The sequence below is a fragment of the Ambystoma mexicanum genome, chromosome 6p (assembly GCF_040938575.1).
Source record: "Ambystoma mexicanum isolate Mex_15411 chromosome 6p, UKY_AmexF1_1, whole genome shotgun sequence".
Classification (NCBI taxonomy): domain Eukaryota; kingdom Metazoa; phylum Chordata; class Amphibia; order Caudata; family Ambystomatidae; genus Ambystoma; species Ambystoma mexicanum.
In genome coordinates this window covers 1,433,836,672-1,433,862,563 of record NC_090935.1, presented here as the reverse complement: position 1 = coordinate 1,433,862,563, position 25,892 = coordinate 1,433,836,672, and the positions used below count along the sequence as shown (strand labels likewise).

Below are 25,892 nucleotides of genomic sequence, written 5' to 3'. Positions count from 1 at the left end.
AAAATGTTATTTGATGGCAGGGACCTGGTACATTGCAGTGAGCTGTAGCCAGGTACCCACGTGCAAATTCTCAGTATTTGCAGGGCGGACGCCACCTTGTGTCCTGCACATTCGCACTCTGCCGTGCAAATCAGTAAACGCTGCCGGGCATGCTCTCAAGCCAGGCAGCATTTATGTTTAATTGTGAACACTGCTTGCCATACGTGCATAGTATCCAATATTCACAATTACAATTAAATTCTGTGCAACATGTTCGCATGCCGGAAAGCATTTCATTTTACTTTTACACGTTGCCTACCATGCGGGCATGGCAGGCAGCATGGACAGTGGATCCCTATGGGATCCTCCGGCTTTCTGCTGGTGCATAAAGAAGGCAAACCCCATAGGAATCGCCACCATTTGCGCTGGCATGAAATCCATGCCGGCACAAATGCTGGAGCATTTGTGTAGTGGAGAGGAAGGAAGGTGGCAGAAACGCAAGTTGAGTTCCACCCCTCCTCTTCGCCATTCAAATGATTGAAAATGGGCTATGGCATTAATAGAAGGCATTAAAGCCTTACTTACACAAGGCCTCTATGCCTTCTGTTAACATTGCGCCCCTATGAAACTTGAGCACCATGGTATACAGCAAGGACTTTTGGTTGCTCCATAGACACAAGTGGGATTATTGATGAAGGGAGGCCCAAAGCCAAATATGAGAAAGATTGAGTCTGTTTTCCATGTTTGTCACATGAGATCAGTTGGTGAGTGTAGAGATTAGACCAAACTTTACAGGATCTTCGGATGGGAATGGTTCCACGTGGAGATCACAATTTTAATATAATTGAAAGACGACAGGTACTGTGCGTTAAACTGAAGGGATGTCGAATTTGTAAATGCAGACTTGCTTCCTTCGCTTTGAGTTTACAATGTCGTAGCCAACGAAATGTTACTAATCACTGTTATTTATTCATGTACTGGCCACGTGATTATAGGGCACTGTGCCAAAACATGTTGCACTGGAGACAAATTGAAGTGGAAATTAGCAATTACTAACACAATCCTTTCTGTTTGCCTGCTGCTAAAATACACCAGCTAAATGATATGATATGACATGTAATTTAGAACGCGCTTAATACCCAGAGGTTTCTAAGCGCAGACCCGGGGATCGAACCTGTGGTACTCCGTGTAGTTTTGCTTCCAAGGCGAGCACGTTGATAGAGTGCACTGGTCTAGGCATGCTAGCAGGGTTGGACTGGGCCATAAAATTGTCTCAGGCACCAATGAAAAAGTGGCCCACAGTGGCAAAAGGCTATTCATTCCTTTTGTGACACTGTTTGAATTGTACCCAATGGGGAGTTTTTTGATAAAATGTGATGCAAATTATGTATTTTGTAAAGAATATTTATTCAGCAACACTGGTCAAAACTATTAGCCGCAAAGTGAAGTAACTCATCCAACTGGCCCAAAATGGCCTAAAAAGTGGCCCACTTTGACCAAAACAACTGGCCCACACCAGCATTTTGCATTTTTGGTTCAGCCATGGGCCTATTGGCCTATAGGACCGTCCGAGCCTGCGGGCTAGGCAGGACATTCAGCCCAGAGAGTTGACATTCGGTTAAGAGAGCACAGGAGGATTTTGAGTCATGTTATCAAAGATGCCGTGCTCACAGATTCACAGAAAGGGCTTTCAGTTAATTTTACTTCTAGCAATTTTAGGCAAATCTTGGCGTTTTGGCTTTTAATGGGATAATATAAAGTAGCCCGTTTGAAGGGTCAATGTCCTCTGTTTTACTATGGTGCTCTCAGAGAAAGACCGAAGAGGAGTCGCGTTCCATGGTTTTGCTGCGACCGTCGTTTGCGTGACCCTTGCTGTTGTGCGTCAGCCAGCAGGTTCCACATTTCCCAGCCTGGAATGTGGAATGTGTTGTTTCCAGGTATGGGGTACTGGGATAGATGGTTGGAAGGCACTGCGGGTGGTAGCAGACACAGGTGTGCTACAATGGATTTCAAATTAATAATTGAAACTTAGCTGCCTCCACACAGGCAGGCCTGTAGCACGGACCCGGGCATGTAGTAGCAGATCGTGAGTCCATGGTGGCAACAGCTGTCAGACCTGCTGAGAACACCCACAACCAGGTTCAAGATTATGAAAATAAGGTAAGGAAAAACTAGAGACAGTGCCCTGCGCTGGGCACTAAACGAACCATATGGCAGGACGTGCAATGCGAGCACTTGCACATTAGAGAAATAAAAGACCCAGCAACATGTTAGGTTGTTATGGTGATGTTCATACCATTCGCCAGAGCCATTTTCATGATCTCCAGGCGCTCTCTTGGCTCTGGAAGGCAAAGTGGGGTTGGTTTGTTCAGGGTAGAAAGAGGCATGAGACGTGTTGTGATCAGCTGTCGGTGTGTGTAGAACCAGGAGTAACTGGTGTCTGTGTGTGTGCACTTTCTGGGTGTGCTTTGCTATGTTCACTGGAGGCGTACTCTGTGCTGATGGTAGGCATCCACTGACTGAGTTGGGTGTTTGAGGCAAGCAGGGGGGTTTATGAGTGGCTTTGAGAGTGGTGTGTGGTTAAGGAGTGTTTAGAAGAGGGATCTCTAGCCACCTGGGGCATGTATGGCAAGTGTGTGGTGAGTGAGGGTGGTTGAGAAAGGAGATGGTTAGTAGGCTTTGGGGATAGAGTTGTGGATCGTCTCTGGGTACAGTGCTGCTCTGCAATTCTCTCTTTTCTTTTTATTTGGGCGCTCACCTTGAAATGGATGTTGGGTTATTTTGATTCAGAAATTGGTCTGGCAATCTTGGGCTTGCCTGGGTGTGGAGAAGAAACTAGGTGAGAGTTGATATTGTGGAGATTACGGCTTCCAGAGCCTGTAACTGCCAGATGGGAGCCATTTTTCTTAAGTCGACTGTGCTGTGAAGTATAACTTATTGGGTGGCCTGTGTCATCTTGAACCACTAAACCTCTAAACTTGGATTTGGAGTGGCTTGGCTATTGTCTGAAAAAGGTTTGACACATATTTCTTGATAGATTGGTGTCAGAATCAGCATTTAACACAAAGAAAGGACTATAAGATTGGGGCAGGTTTCTTAGAACAATGTAGAAGATTCCATGAATGATCAAAGAAAAAGCTACACACACACTGCGAGAAATAATAAATCAACTGTAAATGCTCATAAAATAAGGAAATGAATACTGAGAAAATAAAGTACAGGACAAACGTACAGAGACGTTTTTTGCAGGACAATAATTTAAGCAGGAAATGCAATGTGTAACGGTCCACCCTACTAGGAGTTTTCTACACAACGCAGGACAGCCTTCCATCCATGAATAGAGCTGAAAGAAAATTGCAGAAATGATCTCAAAGCAGTAGAACATGACAGCCTGACAACTGAAAAGAAGAAATCCCTAATACTTCATCTACTATGGCGAGAAAGCCAATGCAAATACTGACAACGGGCACCATTTACTGCAGTGGACGCAGGTGACGTGGATGAGCGTGAGAAAGCGGACAAGCAATTGGGTTCATATTATGCTCCTGAAATGAATGTTGCCATAAAAAGATAAACATTTTATTCCAGAATTCAAATAATGGAAGAAAGTACAGAAAACTAGACTCCAGCACTTAAAACATGTTTGTTATCGTGCAGAGATGTTATGTTATGTTATGTTATTTTGCACTTATATAGCGCCTTATATACCATTGGTAAGGTCTGAAGGCGCTGGTAGGTTGAACGCCCTTGGGAACCGAAGTTCAGAACAGTAGAGAGAGAACGGAGAGTCAAAAGGTGCGTGTGAGCACCTGGTATGTGTGCAGCTCGTGCGGTACTCGTGTAATAGCTGCTTCTTAGCTGTAGATGTGGTGGTTTAGAGATCAGGAGAATGTGTTCGTTCTGGCAGGATTTATCCGGAACGGATGTGGCTGCGTTAGGCCTGAGGAAAACGCCTGGCTGGGGGTGTGATACCAGCAGTGTTTACATAGAATGATGTGGAGTAAGCGGCGGATGTTGGTATGAGAACAGTTATACCGAATGGTGTCATAGTATCACTGTGTTCTAGTTGAGTGGTGATGTAAGGAGAGAGTAAGCGTGGTGGTATGATATGATGAGTTATATGCTCTTTCAATGAGCACACTTCTAAATGCAACTTTCCCAGAGAGGGTACTGGGCAAACTTCTAAATTCAATTTTCCATAGCAAGGCTACTGGGCGAACTTCTAAATACAATTTTCCATAGCAAGGCTACTGGGCGAACTTCTAAATTCAATTTTCCATAGCAAGGCTACTGGGCGAACTTCTAAATTCAATTTTCCACAGAGAGGTTTATTGGGCACACTTCTAAATTCAATTTACCAGAGAGGCTATTGGGCAGAGGGCTATTGGGTACACTTCTAAATGCAATTTTCACAGAGCGTCTACTGGGCATACTTCTAAATTCAGTTTTCCAGAGAGGATATTGGGCACACTTCTAAATTCAATTTTCTAGAGAGGCTATTGGGCACACTTCTAAATGCAGCTTTCCAGAGTGTCTATTGGATACACTTCTATAATCAACTTTCACCGATGCCATTGGGAACACTTCTAAATGCAACTTTCACAGCGTGGCTATTGGGCACACTTCTAAAGCAGCTTTCATAGAGGATATTGGGCACACTTTTAAATTCAATTTCCACAGAGAGGCTACTGGGCGCACTTGTATAATCAATTTTCAAAAGGCTATTGGGAGCAGCTCTAAATTCAATTTTCTCCAGAGGCTATTGGGCACACTTCTAAGTGCATTTTTTTTTACAGAGCGTCTATTGGATACACTTCTATAATCAACTTTCACAGAGGGCATTGGGCACACTTCTAAATGCCACTTTCATTGCGAGGCTATTGGGCACATTTCTAAATTCAAATTTTCCACAGACAGGCTACTGGGCGCACTATTAAAATCAATTTTCCAGAGAGGCTATTGAGAAGACTTCTAAATTCAATTTACCAGAGAGGCTATTGGGCACACTTCTGAATTCACAGCGAGGTTATTGGGCACACTTCTAAATGCAACTTTCCAGAGTGTCTATTGGGCACACTTCTAAATGCAACTTTTACAAAGTAGCTATTGGTAACACTACTAAATTCACAGCGAGGTTATTGGGCACACTTCTATGAAGCAGGCATTAAAAAAAATAGCTGATTAGTGATCAGATCATTAAGCACCTGAACAACCCAGCAATACAAGAAAGGTTATGGATTTATGGATTTGTGGTGACCCATCCTTAGCTGAAGCAATTGCCATTGCAAAGAAAATAGAGCATGCACAGATGTGTTCTATGGAAATCAAATCGAAGAAGGAGACACTTCAAGACTAAATGCAGAGTTCAAAACATGTTGATGACGGGTTAACATTAAGTGTGATCAAGAAGAAACTAGAGGCAGTGACAGCAAGAGACAAAGATGCCAGGAAGTAGAGAGTAAAAAAAAACAGAAACATTAACAGGGAACAGAAAGCAGTGGCAACCAAAAGGTGGCAGTGAGACAGAGGCTGAAAGGAAAAAGTGTTACTTATGTGTCAGAGTCAGCCATCATGCCAGCTCACAGTACTGTCCAGCGATTTTGCAGTTAAATGCAGGAGCAAAATAAAAGTTGTTTTAGTACAAGAAGGAAGTAGCTCTGAAGAAGAGGGAGTGATGACAGTGAGGAACCATACAGATTTAGAAGTTACACGTTGTGAAATCACAATAGATAAATGGAAAGTGAAAATGATGGTAGACAGTTCCCCTTATACAATAATAATGTCTGACAAATGGGAAGAGTTACAGAGTTGGGGACTTTCCACGAAACTTAATAAACCAGGCATAACGAATCCTGACAGATTTGAAGGATTGTGCATTGAGAATATAGGGTTGTTTCAGTCAATGATTGTGTTCAAGGTCAGATCTGCAGAAATAAAGATGTACACAGAAAGGACAGGAGTTGAGGTCTCTGGACTGAAGGATCGAGCAGCACCTAAAAACTGGACCCTTGTCATGATGGACCAGCTTTAAGCACATAAGCCAAGGAGAAATTAGAACAAGAACGATTTCCTAACATTTCCAAACAGGGACAGGGTGTTTGAAAGGATATTCCCACAAAATTATTTGTAAACCATAAGCAGAATCATCAGTTTATCAGTTGAGGCATGTGTCTTTTGTGCTTGCAGACAAAGTAGGAAAGGAATCAGATACATTGGCGAAAGGAGGCATAATAGGGAAAAAATAGTCAGCAAAATGGATTTGCCCCATGGTAATTGCAGTAAAGAAGAGTGGTAAACTCAGGATTTGTGTGGACTAGAAATATAGTAGTGGATAAGTATATCTTGCCTGTCATCTTGGACATGATCAATTGTCTGCAAGGTGCCAATCTATTTGCAACCATAGATTTATTGGTGGCTTCCCAACAGATCACACTGACAGAGGACTGCAGGGATCTCATGGCCTTCATACCACCGTTTGGGTTGTACAGATGTTGTAGAATGCTGTTTGGTCTTGCCCCTGCAGTATTTCAAAGAATTATGGCACATGTTTTAAAAGGACTTTCCGAGACAATGGTATGCCAAGATGACAATTGGGTGTACGGGAAAGGGAGAAGTGAGCATGACAGCAGATTGCACACAGATTTAAACAGACTTAGAGACAAGAGGTTAAGGTTCGAGTCTAGCAAATGTAAAATTAGAGAAGGGTAAGTTTACTTTTTTGGGCATGTGGTAAGTGACAAGTGATACAGGCCCAAAATTGATTTGATGACAGCTATCAGAGACGCCCCAACGCCAACGAATAAGGACAGGGTTAGATCATTTCTGGGTCTAGCCAAGTATTATAAAAAATTCATAAAGGATTTTGTGATAAGAATGCTGTTGAAAAAGGAAGATAAGTTTGAATGGGGCAAGGAGCCTGAAGAAGCGATGAAGGAAATAAAGGAGGGGATGTGAAATGCACCACATTTAGAAGGGTTTGCAATTGGCAAAGCAGTCAAGTAAACTATAGATGCTAGCCAATGAGGGTTAGGGGCAGTCATTTCCCAAATAACAAAGGCAGAGGAGAACATTGTCATCCTACCAAAGCAATTTCAGTTACTGAATCCAAATATTCTGTTATCAAAAAGGAATTATTAGCCTGTGTGTGGGGATGTGATGCTGGAAATGCTTTTAAGGGACAGGGCCTCCTTGTCCTTTCCCCCCTACTTTCCTGGGTGAGATTTATGTGTGTTTTCTGAACAGGTGTCCACTTTGGACCCCTTGCAGTGCAGCTCTTCATCTTTAATTTTCTTGGTGAGCACTACTCATGGATACCCTTATGGCACCCATGGGTACATGTACCCCCTCGTATACCTAGTGTGTGTTTTGGGGCGCTAGTTGCTCCACAGAGCAGGGTATGTGTTATTGAGTTCTGGGTCTCCCCCATTTTGGGTCACCCATGCCCTGCCATAGGAATCAATGGATTCCTGAATAAAGGTAACTACGGCCACTGCCTTCCTTTCCTGTTTCTCAAAGTCCTGAGAAACCCTGGCTCTGTTCCTTTACCCTGATTGGATGTTGGGTGGAAGGACCATATATGCCTCTGCGGCTGCCTTTCCCAGAGACTGCTTGTTGTGGGTACACCCTAGGGCTGGGACCTGATGGATGGAAAGAGTCGTCAACTCACATTCTGTGTTGTGGGTGTCTGGGATTGGTTCTGTGTCACAATGCCTATGGTCAGCCTAAGCCAGTCCTGTCTGAAACTGGAGTGAATGCAGTGTGTGCTCTGAAAGGCTGAGAGGTTCCCCCAATACACATCAACTGTTTTAGGCATCTGGTTTTGGGTGAATGGCCTGAATGCCTATGATCCTGATTGGGTGCTGCGTAACTGGCTGACTGAGTCTAGCTCAGATTGAGTGAATGTGGGGATTTGTGTATAACAGAAGACCCTTTACTTACCCCTGTGCCAGGGGCTTGCAGTTTTCCTGGAGGTGTATCCTGAACCCAGCTGGAGGAAGAAGTCTGCAGCTGCCACTCTTCACAAGATCCAAAGGATGCAGTGCTGATTCAAGGACTGATCAAGAGAGGACCTGGATTGGCAACCTCTTCGTGTAGCTATGGGGGGACATGGCGCAACTGCTGTTCTTCACCCGAAGTGTCCTTGAAGCCAGTCCTGTCTGTTGTGAGAAACCTGGGGTTATTCTCACTCCTACTACCCCTGGATCCTCTTCTCAGGTGGCCAGGGAAAGGCCATTGCTTTTTGGACCCTGACCCTGGGGGTGGGGAAGTGAGGGAAGATAATATGGGTGGCAGGTCCTTGGGGATTGGGAGGGGGTGCCCACAGGAGAGACATGGTATCCCCCTTTCCCAATTGATGACCACCCTCCCTCTCCCCCTCCTTTATAGGCTATTGTAAATCAGCTTCCCGCATTCCCCCACATTTGAGCCTTGAAAGTACTTGGACGAGGAAGAGGCAACTAAGCGCAATAAACACTCAAACTCCATTCCACCACTTTGGTAATGGGACAATGAAGATGCCTGCAGAGAGCTGTGAGGGCGAGGCATGCCCCTTTAACTATGGTCAGGCAAATCTAATTAGGAATCCACACTTGCAATCTGTCAAGTGGTTGCAGGTGTATAAATGAGATCCAGAGAACAGCATAGGGAGCAACAGGGAGACCTGTCAGGGAGAAACCAGCAGGAGACCCATGAAGGGAAGGCCGTGGTGGGGCCTGCAAGGAAGCCAGGACACCGGCCCGATCCCCCAAGGAGCTGTGGAGTTACCACAGATGTGGGAGCTTCAATATTGGGAAGCCTGTTGCTAATCCTGCCGGCAAGCAGGAAAGAAGGGATGCCGTCCACATTTGTGTCGGGGAAGCGGAGGCCCTGGCGTTGACAGGAGAAGCAGCCCGAAGGCAAGAGGAGCCGCCGGAGAGGACGCCAAAAGCCAGTGAGTGTCGGGGAGGTCACTAGAAGCAGGGGCACCTCGGGAAGGCTGCGCCCAGATAATGAACTGCCGTACAATGTTTATTGAATACCGAGTGGAATGAAAACATGAAACAAAGCTGCAATATACATGTTGAATACCAAATTGAATGAAAACTCGAATCAAAGATAAAATATGCATCTTAAACACTTTGCTGAATGAAAACTTGAACCAACACTAAACTATATATATATATTGAATTTTGAACTGAATGAAAACGCGAAACAAGAACAAGTTATGAATATTGAATATGGGCCAAACTTATAACGGATGAAGGATAAAAGGGAAAGTGCCCAATTAAACCCAATCTTCATAAAAGAGTGCAAGTGTGAAAGAATATCACAGAAAGGTTGGGGCAGTGAACTTTATGAAGGAGTACAGTGCTAAAAGGCCGAAAACTGGCACAGAGGTGTGCAACAAATGATGGCAAAGCCAAGAGGCCGACAAAGAGAAGCCAAGTGAAGTGGAATCTGTACATAGGAGTAAAACAGAAGAACCTGTGTGGGCTAAAGACCCTTGGGTTCCTGATTGTGCGACCTGTGATGGGTGGACTGTGGGGTCTGTCAACTGCGCCTAAACCAGGGAACCCTCAAGTGTGAAAGCCAAAGACATTGTGAAATACATCCAGAAGAAGCACTACAAGTAACCCGGCGATGCAAACCAGAAGGAGGGTCAAGTTGGCCTGTATTTGTGTTGAACTTTGAAAGACTGAAACAAATATCAGTTGTGGTATTGAAGTCTTGGTGAAGGGAACCCTGAGACCTCAGACACTACAAACGCTGTCTTGAGGACAGAGCCTCAAGACCCTTTTCTTTTGAACTTTGTTGCTTAGAATTTGGGGAAGGGAAACCCAAGGATTGTGCAGAACTGTATTGCCTTAAACTTCAGAAAAGTAATCTTAAGACTTTTGTGGAACTTTCTTGAACTTGGGGAAGGGGAGCCGAAAAGGAGGGTAAGAGTTGGAAGAAGATCAGACTTTGTGTTGAACACCATTTCTTTGATTACTGACATTCCTACACATGGTTTAGCTTTAGTTGAGAGGCCAAAGAAAGGTTTTGGACACAGATAGATTTTAAGCTGCACTCTTTGACTTTCCCTAGTTTCATTCAGTTAGGGAAATCCCACCTTAGCATAGGGCAAGTTAGGCCTTCAACCATCCTGACATTGCTTTAATACATTATCTTATTTTGAACTTTAAGTCTGTTTTCTGTGTCTTTCTTCATGATGCCTTCACACTGTCTGCCATCCTACAGAGGTATCTTTGAGAGTCCAGAAGACGAGTGACCGGACATCTTGAGCCCAAAAAGTCCACAAGTTTTGTCCAGGGTCCAAGGGCTGTCTGTGACTGTTGAAAGCCAGATTGCAGTGTATCGCTGAGAAGAGGGGATACCCTGGCATAGTGCTGCTTGACGCCCAGAGCGTGTCAAGTTCCAAACAACTGAAGAAATCTTCAAGTGGCACTGCAACCTCGAAATCTGTCCACTTTTCTCCGGCTGAAGAAGACCAGTATCGCAAAACTGCAGAGAAGTGCCCACTGGTGGGTTTCCCACCGCTCTGCATCGAGGAACGAATCCTGAAGGTCCGAACTTGGTGGTGGCCGGCAGAGAGGTCCAGTGCTTGATTAAAACTCACCAAAGCCAGCCTGTCATCTTTGCTGCAGCACCGAAGAATCAACCGTCGACAAGCCGCAAACCAACGAAACCTGACACCTACTTATGCCACTGTACCCGTCACCACCGAGGGTCATTATCAGAAACCAAAGCAAATACAAACTTTTATTGTATAAACAAGTAAAATCGTTTCACTTCTGATCAAATCTTATGGTGCAATCCACATTTTGTAAGATACACACATTAACAAGCATAGTGTAAAAGAGCACATATCCACATCGTCCCAAGATCATTAGTTATATCCACCCTAGATTCTTGGAACATGGGTGTAAATGAGTAACAACACCCCTTTTAACACTCCCAATCATGGAAATTAGCAAGGCATTGGAGGAAAGGTTTTGGAGAATTGGGATGCCTCCTCAATAAGTTGTCACACCTGTCTCCCTTCTGCCTCATGAGAGCTAGGGAATCCAACACGAAAATTAAACCTGCATGAGTAAATCCTTGGCTCGACCTTGAATGTGTTACCGCAGGCGCGATTAGATTGCGTATCCTGGGAGGACAAGCTAAATACACTAAAGCAGAGGGATTTAAAAACCATCTGATTACATGAAAATCCAAACTGGTGACTGGGAGTGGATAAAAATGGGGCAAAGAGTAATTTGTTTTGCTGGTTAAATGTACTTTGTTATTTAGTTAATGGGGAGGGGGATGTGTTGTGTCTTGGCCAGCAGGTTGTGCAACATGTGGGTTTGAGCAATGGAGTTCTGGGATAGAGAGTTGGAAGGCACTGCAGTGATGGAGGGTGGAAGCAGCTGCCGGTGTGCAGAAAGCCGTGCAGCATACATGGACGCACCTGTTGAGCTTGTATGCGGTCGCTTACGCTGCGGTGCCTACGGGTTGCCATCTGGATATTTTGGATAAGAAGAAGAGGGTGAAGTAATTAGTAGACTGAGTGGGGGCTACTGATTGAGAGCAGGCGCTGCATATATTGAAGCACAGAGTAGATTTTGTTGGGGTGGGACCGGAGCAAGGAGATAAGGTTGACGGAGTAAATGGCCTTAGCTTCATCCAAGGCAGAAGACAGAGCAGGGAGGGTGGTTGAGGAGGCCAGGGATGGAAGGAGGGGTATGAGAGATGGCTTGACCTTCATTAGTTACAAAACAATTTAACATACAGGAGGTGGGACAGAGATAGTAAATGTGTATGGCTGTAATTTTAGGGGGGTGGGGTACAGGGGTGTTTGTCCCCCCCAACTTTCATGGCACACCATTTTGTCCCCCATTCATTTGGCTGGGGCACCTTTTCTTCAGATGTCATGTCCCCCCGATATTTTCAGCAAAGTTACTCCACTGTAGACATGGGATTGGAATATTGGCATTGGGATGAATTAAGCATGCTGTTTTATTGACTGTCTCCTTCCCAAAAGCTTACCCCATCTTATTACTGTGGAGAGGCTCCTTTCAAAACATTTATTGGACGGCACTATGGTAGATCATTTTTATTTTTCAATCAGTGGAGCCTTTGGCTAAGGTCACCTCAGTTTCTATTCTGGCAAGGACCTATGAGGGTGTAGGAAGGTATTGGGCCTCATTCCGGGTTTGGAGCTAACCATGGAGTAATTAGTTCCATGGTTGACTCCGAAACCGTCTCAAGTCCGGCATGGTGAATGGAGTAATTACCGGTCCATTCCAGGGTTGAAGGGACCAGTAATTCCCCATTCACCTTTTGCCCTTCCCCATTCCCATTTCTGCCCCATTGGGCTCAATGGGAATGGGGAAGGAGGTAATTACGGCACCGTAAATTACGGTACCGTAATTACCTCCGAGGTACCTTTGCGGGTCCCGTACTTAACTCCTGCTAAAAGCAGGAGGTAAGGAAGGACCCGCAAAGGGAACTCGGAATACCGAGGTAAGGGATTACCGGCATCAGCACCCTTACATGTGCCGGTAATCCCTTACCTCCAACCTCGTAATGACCCCCGTCTTTCAGGCCATGGAGGATGATGCACCCAGAAATCTATGAAAATCAGTATTGTTTGTGTTTCCTGAACCAGAACTAGCAACTCAAGTGAATGCCTCTGACTTGCTCTGCAGCTTGTCACCAAACTCGTTAGATCAGAATAGTGGCTTTACATGAGTGGTGGTGAGTTTGTTGGCGAGCACGAAAACAAGATGGAAAATGGGTGGCGTGTAAGAGATCCAAGTCTTCCATTACCCCTTGAAAGGGGATGTTTGAAAGGTCATCCTCCCAGATACTCGGATCTCCCAATATGCAGACATGGCGGAAGTTCATATGCAGGTGCTGTGCTCAAGGTGTGGGTCTGCTAGGAGCGAAAGGTGATTTCTTTAGGGGATAGTGTACAACCACACAAAGAAATGTGATGTATCTTCTGGTGATATCAACTACAAGCAGGACACACAGTAACCACCAGGGAGCCAGGGTTATAAAAGGTAAATGCTTATTTATTGGTTACAGCTTCAGTAGGAAGGAGAGAATAGGAGATCAATAGCATGCTGCCTCTACCCTAGGCTCCCTCTCTGCAAGTCCCTAACCGTCCAACCTGGAACCCTCTCACTCCCCACCTTCCATGCCTCACACAACATTCCAAGCTCCACTCACAGACCCACAGCTCTCATACCAGATGGAACCATACAGAGTTACTAGAATACAACAAAATGCTGATGTTGGGCTCATGAGGCGTTTGCCTGTAATGGGCTCCAAGGTCTTGAAGATCCGAGAAATCCACTTCCCGCATTTGAAAGAACAAGGACAACTTGACCTCTTGTGATCTCTATTTTTGCATTTAATGTTAAACTGGAAGGAGGGCTGAGCTAAAAATATCTATATGTTAGGTCTCAGGAAATGCCAAGCGGTGTAGGGCATTGGCCTCTGCTGATTAAGGTAATATCAGCTACCATTGGCATTGTTTCACTGTTTGAATTTAAATGGTTGTTTTATAGCTTACAGAGCCACGTACTACCTTCATCAACTCCTTAAAAATACATTTGACTTTTTATTACATATTATATCAGCACATTCACTTCCACACGCCATGATGTACACTCTACAACTAGATTGTACCTTAATATGATCTGGTGTTTACTTCTCATGGCCTCTACCTTGACACAGCCCATGCCCCTAAATTTGATAGACGGCTTTTGAAGTGAACACATTAAGCAAGTTGACTTAATCGTCAGGGGAAGTAAAAACTAGAGCAAGGAAAACTGATTAGATTCAGTAATGGCGACCACGAGGAAATGTGCAGATCCTGAGAAACATCCAGCGCAATTCCAGAAATCAATCTTTATTGATCATTTAAGGGACCATTGTAGCATATAAATACAAAACGTAAAAACGTATGGATCACGATAAAAACATTTGATTGCATCTTATGAAACATCCATTAAACAGTATCCAGTCATTTGCTTGCAAACAAAACAGAGTGGTACATAACAGAGCGGACAATAACACTGAAAAATGCTGAAAAGATTAAATAAATATATAAAAGGTAGTGGGGTAAGGGGTGAAAATGGGTCGGCATTGGGGCCAGGGTGGCTTTAAAAGGGTGGACGAAAAGGTGGTTTGGGGGATCCCTCAAATAAAAAAAAACTAAACAAATATTCCATGTTTTTCAGTGTTTTGTCCTCGATGAAATGTACTTCTCTCTAATTGTGGTCGGTAAGATCACATATAACCCCATTCAACCAATGTCCTGAAAACCCAAAATTATTTCATTGAGGTGCAGCTAAAAACCCTGCTGTTGGCAGAGGGTATGTTCTAAGATGGCATCTTCTCTCTAGCGAGTGAGGGATCCCGGTGACTTCAAGCTACTAATAGGCACAGCAATGTGACAAAGATCACGACCGGGGTCCCGGAAGAGCTGCAGGGCATGCACCTCTGTGGCTGAGCGCGTACCGCCCTCACGCAGCATGTTCTTTGGTCAACCTTGAGTATCAGGAGTAGAGGAACAGGAAGTGATCCCCTCCCTCCACTTCCTCCTGATCGCACTAGCACATGAAATCTGGGTTTTCCATACACCTCGTTTGCCCTGTCAGGTCCAGTACTGGCAGGGGGCACAGACTGGCTGTTCTAAGCAGCGCTCTGACCCTTTTGTCAAACACCTGTGCTAGGTATGGCTCCAAACACGTTGCCTATTTATCTGAGGTATTCCAGGCACATCTGGCTCCCACTCCCCAACCCTTTTTAGCACCTTGTCTTCCTTCAGTTCCCAAAACAGTTTCTTAAAATTGTGGATTGCATGTAAAGCAGAGGACTCAGGCGGTAACCAATATTCCACGTCGGCCATGCCGAAGGAAGTGGGCAGGGGTGCCCACAGCTGGCTCACCCTTCAACTAAAACGCACCTGTAAATGATACTGACAGTAAAGTATACATGTAAAATCTTATGAGTGAAGTGGTAGGTGTGAAAACTAAATTATATGGATAAAATGCAAGGAAAATAATTGGTATTCCTCAGTTTTGCCCTAATGGCAATTTGCACATTTTTTTCCACCGATTTCTTTTACCACCTATTTTTACCATAAATCTATATGTGGTAAGTTGGCGTATGGTAAATAATGGGGCGGGGGTTAGGGGAGCAAAGGGGGTGTGGAGTAGCTCCCCCTGCTTTTTGTATTAAAATAAGGTGGGAAAAAGCGGCACAAAACCGGCAAAGTGACATTAGGCAAAAGAAACGAAGGAAAGCTAATAGATAGAAAAAAATTATTCTGAACCATGCTCTCTGTGAACTTGCTGTCCTTCAGAATCTATACACACCATTTCCTCATCACATCCCCTTAAACATGAGGTCATTAGACGCCTCAGTGTCACTGGGGGCACCTTATTCCTGTGCTATCTTCTTGGTCTCGATTTACTAAAGTGCATGTTATTAAATTGAGGTTGCCCACAACTACAAGTCCCGAAATGCACTTGATGGAGAAATAAATCTCAGGACTGGGGCCTGTTGTACCAGATGACAAGGAGCCATTGGGTAACCTTACTTTTGAATGTATTTCACCCATGATATTTCTTACATGGAGAAAGTGCTATTACTGACCAACTGCTCTAGTTGGAAGCTTACCCACAGCAATGAGAGAAGAAGGGACGTGACCTAGCAATTTGGGCTAGACCAACGTTTTTGGATTGGGGGCCAAGCCTGCTTTCCATAATGGCATGGCAGGCTTAAGACAATGGTCTGCACGGCGGCCCAGAGCTCTGCTAGCCGCTTCTGATTCATTCGAAACCTTCCAGCCATCACTCTTCATCGTGGCCTTGTTGTGATGCATGCATTACTCCTCACCCTCACCCTTGATCAAAATGTCTTAAAAACCCACAATTAAAAAGTTGATCTCTTACAAATGTGAGAGATCAGAGTGTGTTCTCCAACAAATCTACACAGTGTGTAATTTCCCCCAAAGATCCATGCATAATGTGAAGAGCTGACCTGATGAGCGCCTTCTCTCCGAAGGAGTCCCCTTTCCCCAGAGCTTTAATGAACTGAGGTTCCTCGTGGCCTTCGGCGGTCTGGGTGACTTGAACCTGGGAATAAAAAACAGCCCTGTGAATTGTAATGCGTGACAAAGACCATCCGCCTACCGCCACAATGAAGAGGGTGTCCTGCCTGTGAAATATAAAATAATTGGCTGTATCCTGCAAACCGCTAAATCCATTTATAGACAGAAGGTGCCATTGACCAATAACCGTCTGGGTTCCTGGAAGACCATTGCCACACAAGGTAGTTCAGTAAGCGGCAGAGTACGCACGCTTTTTTTTCTGTTCTTTTCACGCATGCGCTAAACGAGAAGGAACAGCTGTGGTGGCTGCTCATGGTCCCAGGTGTTCAACGGTCCAGAGCTTTCTATTTCATGTGCGTGCGCTGTCAATTTGAGTCCCCCAGGGAATCCAAAATGGCTCCGGCACTCTTGTGTTGTGTTACCAATTTACCTCTGCCCCAGGCCAAAAGAGCAGCCCTTGATCATGCTTGAGGATTTTGCGAGCACTACAATCCCATTTCCGTTTGCCTTCTGGCCTGGAAGGCCGTATGTGTGTGTGTTCTTGCACATGTTTACATCATGATACCCATTGCAATCTGGTAGACATTGTTAATGTTTCTATCTGAATTTTACCTGTCCTCTTGCTATGATGAAAAACGTGTTTCCCTCCTCTCCTTGCCTTATGATGTAGTCGCCTTTGTCGTAGTACTCCTGTGGCAGGGGAGGCAAGAAGAAGCATGGGTCGTCACTGGGAGCATTTTTTAAAATATAAGCACATTGTTCATATCAAGACTTAACAGAGGGGCTTCTCAGGCACAACACAAAGGGAAAAGCATGTACCAAGCCCTTTACAATATGTAGCTGTCACATTCCTGATTCCACATACCCTACTACAAAATCTTGTTTCAACGATTGCATGAAAAGGCATTCTTAGAAGCTGCCTCTGTCTCTTTTTTAAGGGTTTTTGGGCCCTTCATGTAGGATTTCAGTTTCTGTTTTTTTACTCTAAAACGAATGCGTTAGAGTACAGCTAGGGCGAAATAGAATGTGAGGAGGAGGAACAGCGTGTATGTGTTGTTTGGTTATTTGCCCACCAACTGACTGCCCATGGTCATGTTAATTCCTATTGCCATTCCCACCCACTCCCTGCCCCCCCCCCGCCCAAAACACAGCCTCCTGGTATCTCTGAGCTAGCTTTAACAAGCCTTAACATCAAACTGTGTGCTCAAAGTGCCTAAAAGTGTTTTTTCAAAGCAGTCTTCTGAGAGTTAATGGGTCTCATTACAAGGAGCGCGGTAAAAACGGGGTCTTTCCGGCATGGAGGAACTAGCGGGTCCGTGCTTGTATGACGGCACTAATAGTGGGTGATTACGAGTGCGCGAGCACACGCGAACTCCCATGCCGGTAATCGCCATACCGCCATGGCGCTAAAGGCCCTCCAACCCCCCCATAGTGCCATCACGGGACCCGCCGATACCGCCTCCGCCTATGAGGCACCCCTTATTACCGACCCGGTATTAACATAATGCTAATACCGGGCTCGTAATACCGGCCCCGGAAGTAAGGTCATCGTGTCAGAATGGGAAATGCGCCGGCGGCCATCTTTAAAAACACAATCCATTGCAATCCTCCCAAACCACCAGTTGTGTTCAAGAGAGACCAGTGCCAATCCCTTCACCATGTCAAAGGCTACCAGGAAAACAACCTCCCGCCTGCGCAAAAAGCGTTTTTCAGATCACTAGCTGAACATGCTTGCGGACACCCTTGCCGCCCATGCAGAGGAGATTAACCTGCAGAACCTGAAAAGGGAGGTCAGTAAGGCTCACAAGAAGTAGACAATGAGATTGAGAAAGAATATCCCTCCTCACCTTACCCCGCGGACTGCAGACTGCTTCACTTGGCAGCCACTTTGCGGTCTGCTTCGCGGGACCTGTAGGTTTTATGGGTGATATGCGAGGAGCAAGGAAACAACAAGGAAACAGCCTGCAATCCACAGCGAGCCGGTAAGAGCAGGCACCCGCCGTGCAATCGGCTTCACTTGGCAGCCACTTTGCGATCCGCTTTGCAGGAGGGTTGTAAGTCTAGAAACCAGCTCATCACCCTGGCGTTGAGGTCCATCGTCAAATACATCCAAGTTATAGGGGGATTGGTTTGCTAATAAGTCTAAACCTTCATCCTGCCAGGTAATATTGCAGATTTGTGTTGGCCCACTCAATATCCAGGGCCTCTAGCTCCACATTTGCATAACTTTGTTCCCAGGAAACAACTTTCAGCTGGAATATACGGACGGGTGACCACTACCCACAAAGTAGTACAGATATTTTACCTTATTTTGAGTGAGATGGCATTTCTTGGGGTCAGCTTTCCTCCAGGCTCTGGTAATCTCAAATAGATGGTACAAATGTTCTTCCCAACTATTACTGTGTATTACAATACGGTCCAGATATGCCTCTGTGCTGGTGGAATAAGGTCAGAGGATCTTAGCCATCAGCTGTTGGAAAGTGGCCGCAGCCCCATGTAGCCCGAAAGTGAGCACCGTACATTGGAATAAACCCTGGGGAGTGCTAAAGGCAGTTTTCTCCTTATCAGAGGGATTCAGTGGGACCTGCCAATAACCCTTGATGGCTCAATTACACCCTTCTTCATCATTTTCAATATCTCTTCCTCAATGATTTCTGGGATGCTATAGGGTTTCAGGTTGACTTAATGCTCAGGAGGTTTTCTTATATGGCAGAAGAAGTGTTTAACTATTCCTGTTTCTTTGGAGAAGACCTTGAGGAACTCGGCCAATAAATCCTGGAGGTCTCACTGCTGGGTTTGGCTGAGATTCTCAGCAATAAGGCTACTGTTATTATCATTTCCCAATAAAAGGATGGCCATAATGGCACTGTCTTCCTCTACAGGGTCTGCTCTCCAAAGCTTGGGAAGGTCCATATGGTATAGTTGGGGCTTTTTTTATTTTTTTATTATGAGTTTTAATCACCGAAGTGATTTTTACAAGAAACAAATTTATACATCAAAGTAAAGTAGTACCGAAAAAAAGAAGAAGAAGAAGTAGAAGAAGAAGAAGAAGAAGAAGAAAGAAAAAGAAGTAGAAGTAGAAATAGAAATGAACACCAGTTTAAGCTACAGTAACTCAAGGTTAACAACAACAGAGACCAGGACCCTCTAGATTGTAGAATTCGTAGATTGTAGAGGGTTCTAAGCCTCTGGCAAGAGCTCCGTTGCTTTGTCCTTAAAAATGAAATCCAAAATTTTAGTAGCTGCTATCACCCTTGGAGGTCTGAGGCCCCCTATTAACCGCTCCCACCACAGCTCTTCTTCTGTCAAGTAAGCATTCTCCAAGTGATGCAACAAGTATGGGGTCCGGTATAGGCTTTTGCCCGGGCACGATAGTAAGAGGTGCCGCAGCGTTTCTATAGTTTGCTTTGAATTGCAAAAGCGACAACTGTTAGTCGCAGAGGCTCCTCTTATCTTCAGGATCTCATTTGTAGGCAATAGATTCAGTCTTGCTCGGAGAAGTGTTGATCTCGTTTTCCTACTTGGATGTTTTATAAGGAATGGTTGGACTTCGTTCAGTTTTCTGACCGTTATTGGCAGATGCTGGGTCAATTTATAGGTGGGTGCTTTCTCCAGCGTCTCAATCCAATCTATTTCGTCTAAGCGTTTTTTTGTTTTAGTTGGATTTGCAACTAGTTCTTCAATTGAACTGCCACAGACTTCTAGGTTTTGTTTACATCTGTTCTCCCAAATAGTCATCATTTTACACTTGCCTGAGTTCAGCTCTTCTTGGACCAAGGAAAAAATCATTGGAGTAGATGGGTCCTTAATCTTCCGATATAACATTATAGTATCTCTAGTTACTATTGCCACCAACGATGATAGGGAAAGTTCTCGTCTGACCTGCACTATCAGTGTGGAATTCGGGATTAAGAACTGATCACCAGAAAATACTTTCCAATCTAGGCCATATTAGATCAGACAGAGATGGCATAGCGTCAGCTCCATAAGTGATTGTAGGTATCACTTTCCCACGGTAGAACTTGAGTAGTGGCATCAGTGAAAAGCGACCGTATTTCTTATCCAGGATTTTAACCTGTGAGATGAGATTTCTCATTTTTGCATACAGATGAGATTGCATTGCTGTGTCTTCTTGCGGAGAGTCGATCAAGACCACAAGATATTTGCAATCCAAGACCTGTTCCACTTTCTCACCTGACAAGAACCATGTTGGGTTGCCTCTTTTCCGTCTCCTTTTTTCAAAGACCATTATCTTTGTTTTTTGTTTATTGACTTCCAGATCATTGTCTTTAGTATATTTGGTTAGAGAAGTAAGCTGGCGTTGTAGGCCAATTGGCGTCTGATCAAGTTGTATCAGATCATCTGCGTAAAGGATTCTAGGAACTTTCGTTTTTCCAATTACTGGAGGAAAAGATCTTGTCTCAGCATTTGCTTCCTTGTAGTCCCCAAAGTATGCCAAAAAAAGAGCCAGAGCAAGAGGGCAGCCCTGTTTAACTCCTCGGGATATTGGTATCTCGGAAAATAGCAGCCCCCTTGTACTCAGCTGGATCTGTACACTAGTATTGGAGTGTAGAACTTGTAAAGGGCCCAGGATCTCCGGCGGAATGTTGCAATCGTTTAGTTTTATCCAGAGTTTCGCTCTGTTAACTATGTCAAAGGCCTGGCTAAGGTCTATGAATGCCAGGTAGAATTTCTGGTCCCCTTCCAGGGCTTTTGCTTTTAATATGCACAATAGCAAGATGTTAATGCTGGTTCCTGTTCCCTTTTTGAACCCTGATTGTAAAGGGTCTTCACAAGCTGCTTTCGTCGCCCAGAGATGGAAATGTTTCAGAAGTAAGCTACCATAGACCTTCCCTATGACATCCAGTAGTGCCAGAGGCCGGAAATTCCTTGGGTCATCTTTCCGTCCTTTTTTAAAGATAGGTATGATCACTGCTGAAGTCCAGGAGGGCGGGATCCTCCTTTGAATAATGCATCTCTTAAAGATTAAGCTTAGTAATTTAGCCCGGTCCGCCAGAGCAGATTTTAAGTTCTCATTTGACAGGCCGTCAGGCCCTGGAGCCCTAGAGTTTTTCAGCTTTGTTATAGATAACAGTATGTCGGGTTGGATCATGAAGATCAACCCAGGGGGTAGTTGTAGGTACCAGTATAGTTGACAAGCTCGACTCGAAATTGAATCCACGTAGACTCTGCAATACCGTTTGACAGAATTGATTCTGTCACTTTGCTCCGTGGGTTGATCAATTTCCAAAATTCTCTGGAGTTACTGTTGTTAATTTGCTTCAACATAGCCTCTGAGTCCTGTTGATAGAGGGCAAGACGATATGATCTTAGCCAATCCTTGTAATTCCTTATCGCCTCTTTTGCTCGAGTTCTGTTAAGATCTGTATTATAACGTGCAGCTGTTCTTTTGGCTCTGCGGACCGTATTGTGCTTCGCCACCAGTAAAGCATCAAATGTATGAGTATGACAGCTCTCCTCCACCGGAATGCTTAGCACCTATTTTGGCCTTTCTAAAGGGTTCTAAGATTGGTCTATAATCCACTTCAAGGCGGTTTTCGAAGTTCGAGTAGGAGTCTGTAATATCTCGGATGTTGTTCGGGGTAACCCGTACCTGGTTTCCCTTGTTTACTGGTTCAACGACTCCCAGATAATAAGAGTCAGCTGGCTTTGATGATGTCCATTTTATAAATGATAGATTGTGGTCATTTTGAGCTGTATATTGAAAATTGGTTTCCACCAGGTTAACAAGAAATGTCTGCGAAGCAAAGATGCAGTTAATGGTGGAGTGAACCAAGCCACGCTTCCAAGTTGGCATCTTACAGATTTCAGGAAGCATAGTTGCTGTGTTGAATATATTTCTAGATGTCATTAAGTTAGACCACTCTTTTCCCCATTGAACAGCCTGGGAAGTTGTAGAATTAGCTAACGCTGACGTGTTCGTGGGGCAATTGATGTTTAGATCTCCACGAATTATTGTCTCAAACACTTTCGACTCTAAATGTACAGAGTCCAGCGTAGATGTTACCAGGTCGAACAGTAAGTCTTTTTGGATCCCCTTAGGATTCCAGTAGATGGTGGTTATTACAAGAAGATACGTAGAAGATCAAGATTCTGTTCCGGCCTCTCTATGGATCCAAGAGAGTAGGACCGCTAGGACGAATGGGGACTTCAGAATAACCTTCATAATTTCTAGGCCACTTCCCATCCGAACTGCAATCATCAATCCTGAAGATGGACTGCCTTTTTCGCCTGATAGTGCCACTGAGAAGGCTATTTCAAACCCATCTAGCATTGGTTTTTCTTTCAACCACAGCTCCTGTAGACACAAAATATCGTAGCCCCTGTGATGCTGGAAATGCATCGGAGGGACAGGGCCTCCGTATCCTTGTCCTTTACTGCTTTTTACTGTGTTCTGTCGCGTTTTCCACGCAGGTGTTTGTGTGGGACTCCTGGCGGTGCAGCTCTCTCTTGGTTTGGTGAACAGACCCATGGGATACCCTTATGGCACCCATGGGTAGGGGTGCAACCCTGTGCCCTTAGTGTATGTTTTTGGGCACCTGTGGGTGGCCCACAGAGCAGGGTACGGGCTGGTGGCAGATCCATGCTGAAATGACTAGTGCCCTGAGCATCCTCTATTTCGGGATGCCCAGGCCCTGTCATTGGGAATTGGTAGATTCCGGATGGAGACAAAATGGCCCCCATGGCCTCTTGCCTTCCATCGCCTGTTACCTTGATCTTCCCGAAGTCCCGGGAAGCCCTGCCTCTGTCCCTTCCCCCTGACTGGCTGTTGGGTTGAAGTTCCATATATGGTTGTGTGGGGAAGTGCTGACCAGATTGGCTGGAGCCTTCCCAACAACCGTATGTTGTGGGTATGCCTGTGGGTGGGACCTGGGTGAATGGAGTGTGTGACGAATATGCATTCTATGTTGTGGGTGTCTAGTATCTGGTGGTTGACACAATGACTGAGACAGCCCTGCCCGAAACCGGTATGAATGCAGTAAGAAGTGTTGAATGGCTCGGTACTTGTCCCAATACACATAACTTGTTGTGAGTGTCTGGAGAGAAGTGAATGGCCTGAATGCACTGTGTGCCTGATTGGTTGCCTGCCTGCATGAATGCCCTTCGTAGTGATTGGATGCTTCAGTGTGACCCAGTGGAATGAATGGGAGATCAACAGTATATCTGGGGACCTCTCACTGCTAGGAATCGTGTTCAGAGCTGAAGTCCAAACTACGAATAGTAACTGGAGTGAAACTGACGCTTGACCTTGAAGCCCTGCTGGAAGAGAAGAATTGCTGTTGCTCTCCTTCACCATCTGAAAGCTGCTGTGTCTCCAAGGACTGACCCAGAGAGGACCTGGTAAGGCGCCCTCTTCCCAAGCTACGAGGGACCATCGTGCACCAGCAGATCTTTGCCAAAGCTCCCTGGTAGACAGACCTTCGACAGGCTGCCGACCCGATACAGGGACTGCTGAAGAACTCCAAAGTGAAGCGCCCGGGCTGTTGTCCGCCTCTGTCGACGACCGGTGTCGCCGACCGGAGCCGCCACGCTCCCATTTGCCTAAGAACTTCATTGATCCAAGGACGCTCTCGTCCGCATCGTCGCCGCTGTATCCTGCTGGAGAAGGCCTGACTGTCGATGCGCCGAGGAGCATCCGCCAGTGGGTTTCCCGCCATCCAAAGACCACAGAGACGCCGATGACTTGACGCCCTGGCTGGGCCGCAGTTCTTCAAACTCTTTGCGGTCCAGAACTATTGACACCGAGGTGCCCCGCACGCCTCTTCCTTGCAGGACGTTTACGCTTCCCCGTCAACGAGCACCGCTAGGAACGACACAGCCAATTCAACGTCGTAGCTCGACCTGTTCTCCGTCGGACGTTCGACGACCCGTGACTACTGCCTTGAAGGGAGGGCACTCAAGAAGGGTTGTCGATTCCCCGACGAGGAGCACTACAACACCAAGGTACTTTGGGGTTGCTGAACTATTGGAAAGTCTAGTGTGAACCATATATGTACTGGGCTTGTGATACATCTTTGCTTTACAGGTTGCCCAGGTGGGGGATCTCCACACAGAACTGTGTCTAGGTAGCGGGACCAGTATTCTGTCAATTGTTCAACCATCTTGCTTTCCTTCCTCTCTCTACTGCTGGTTTCCTCTTTATTTTGGTCTGTGTGTCATTCTGACCGTATGCACTTTAATAAGATCTAATAACGTTAGTGGTACCACTTTAGAACTGTATATATTTACCATTGTTGATTTTCGGAGTACAACGTGAGTTATCGTGATAGTGTATATACCTTTGAATATTAATTATATAAAGACTGTGTTTTAACCGATACAGCGTGTGGACATTCCTTTGTGGGTGCTTGGGGACTACACTGTACTTAAGAACCAGCCTGCATCACCTCCTGAGAAGCTAGGCCTTGATTGCTCGACCACGCTACCAATAATAGAGAATCTTGGCTGGGGTCCTCTGTGCCTCTCCTCTACCATATAGAGAGCAGAAGTACAGACACCCCCCACCGGTGTCTTTACAGCCCCCCAGATTGATTTCTCCTGGGGTTGTTAGGTGGAGGTACCTCCTAGTGTTCAACCAAGCTAAAGAGAGCAGATGAAAATCCAGAGGGATGGAGATCTGCGATGGTGGCTATTTCTGGAGTAGAGATGACAGTGCTTTCGGAAGCCACGACCATGTTTGGGTCTGTAAATCTAGTCTATGGGGGTCAGCCTTCTTCTGAATAATTAAGTCTTGTGATGACACCACCGGGTCCTTAATGCTTTTGACCTGGTCTTGTAGTCGATGCATTGAGTCTTCCCTTTGAGATGTCGACTGTACTGTATCAGGTCTGTAGCCTAAAGGCGACCTTTGTTGCATCTCTTCACTTAGAGAAGATACAGCTGTTTGTGTAGAAGTTTGGTGGCAATCTGGACCTAATTTTTGTGCACCTGATCGTGGCTTGTCCTCAGAGTAGGGTCTCCTTCTATGCTGTAGGACATGATGCCGCTCCTCCTTATGGTCTGCCAACTCGTTTCCATTCGATTTTAGACATGCTAGATCAAATCCTTGTTTATAAAGCACATCTGCTGCCTTAGCTAGCCCAGCATCCACCTCCTTAGATTTGGCCTTTGGCCTTCGTGGGATGGTTCCACTCACCTGAAGTCTTCAGATTCGATAGCTCTTAAAGCTGAAATGCTATGCATCAGGTTCATCACCATGCGTCTATTCAGGACTAAGTATGTACGTTGGCGCAATTTAAATGTGGGACTCATCCTGTTCTTAAGTGGCTCATGGGGATGAGGCTTCTCTTGTTGATTATTTTTGGAAGATCTCGATTGCGCATGAGTGACATTCTGAGATCGCCTATGGTAGGTGTTCGAGCTGAGAGCGGCGTGATCAGTGTCCTCTATCGCTCTATGCGTGTGAACCCTCGAGATGTATTTGTTAGCTGTCTGTCGAGTTGTTGCTTCTGATGAAAATACACGCTGTGTCGGTTCTTGGTTGTATAAATTAGACCAAGACACAGCATCGTCTGGCAAGTTTTTGAAACGGTCACTCAGCGATCGAAAACTTGAGAGGTCTCGTGTGACCGTTTGTAGAGATTTCCCCTGCTGCTGGAATGGAAAGCAGCGACTTCTAACTGGCTATCAATGGTGGTATCAAGGTGTTGACATAGATCCATCGACTCCTTATGGGCAAGAAAATCGTTAGTAGTCTTAGGAGAATGTAAATTGTTGTTAGAAGGTTTCTGATGGATTAGAGGTTCCTTCAGCTCCCACCTTCCACATCCACCAGTGGGTCTTTGGTTTGTATTGTTCCCAG

General features: G+C 45.3%; 1 protein-coding gene across 3 annotated transcripts in view; it reads right to left on the bottom strand.

Moving 5' to 3' along the window:
• The window catches only part of PRKG2 (protein kinase cGMP-dependent 2), a 710,215-nt gene that overhangs the window by 426,216 nt on the left and 258,107 nt on the right, over positions 1 to 25,892 (bottom strand). For all 3 annotated transcript variants that reach the window (XM_069626564.1, XM_069626566.1, XM_069626565.1), the window contains exons 6-7: positions 16,682 to 16,759; positions 16,000 to 16,094 (exon numbers count right to left, since the gene is read on the bottom strand). In XM_069626564.1, coding sequence (XP_069482665.1) covers positions 16,000 to 16,094; positions 16,682 to 16,759 — 173 coding nt within the window. The remainder of the gene's footprint in view (positions 1 to 15,999; positions 16,095 to 16,681; positions 16,760 to 25,892) is intronic.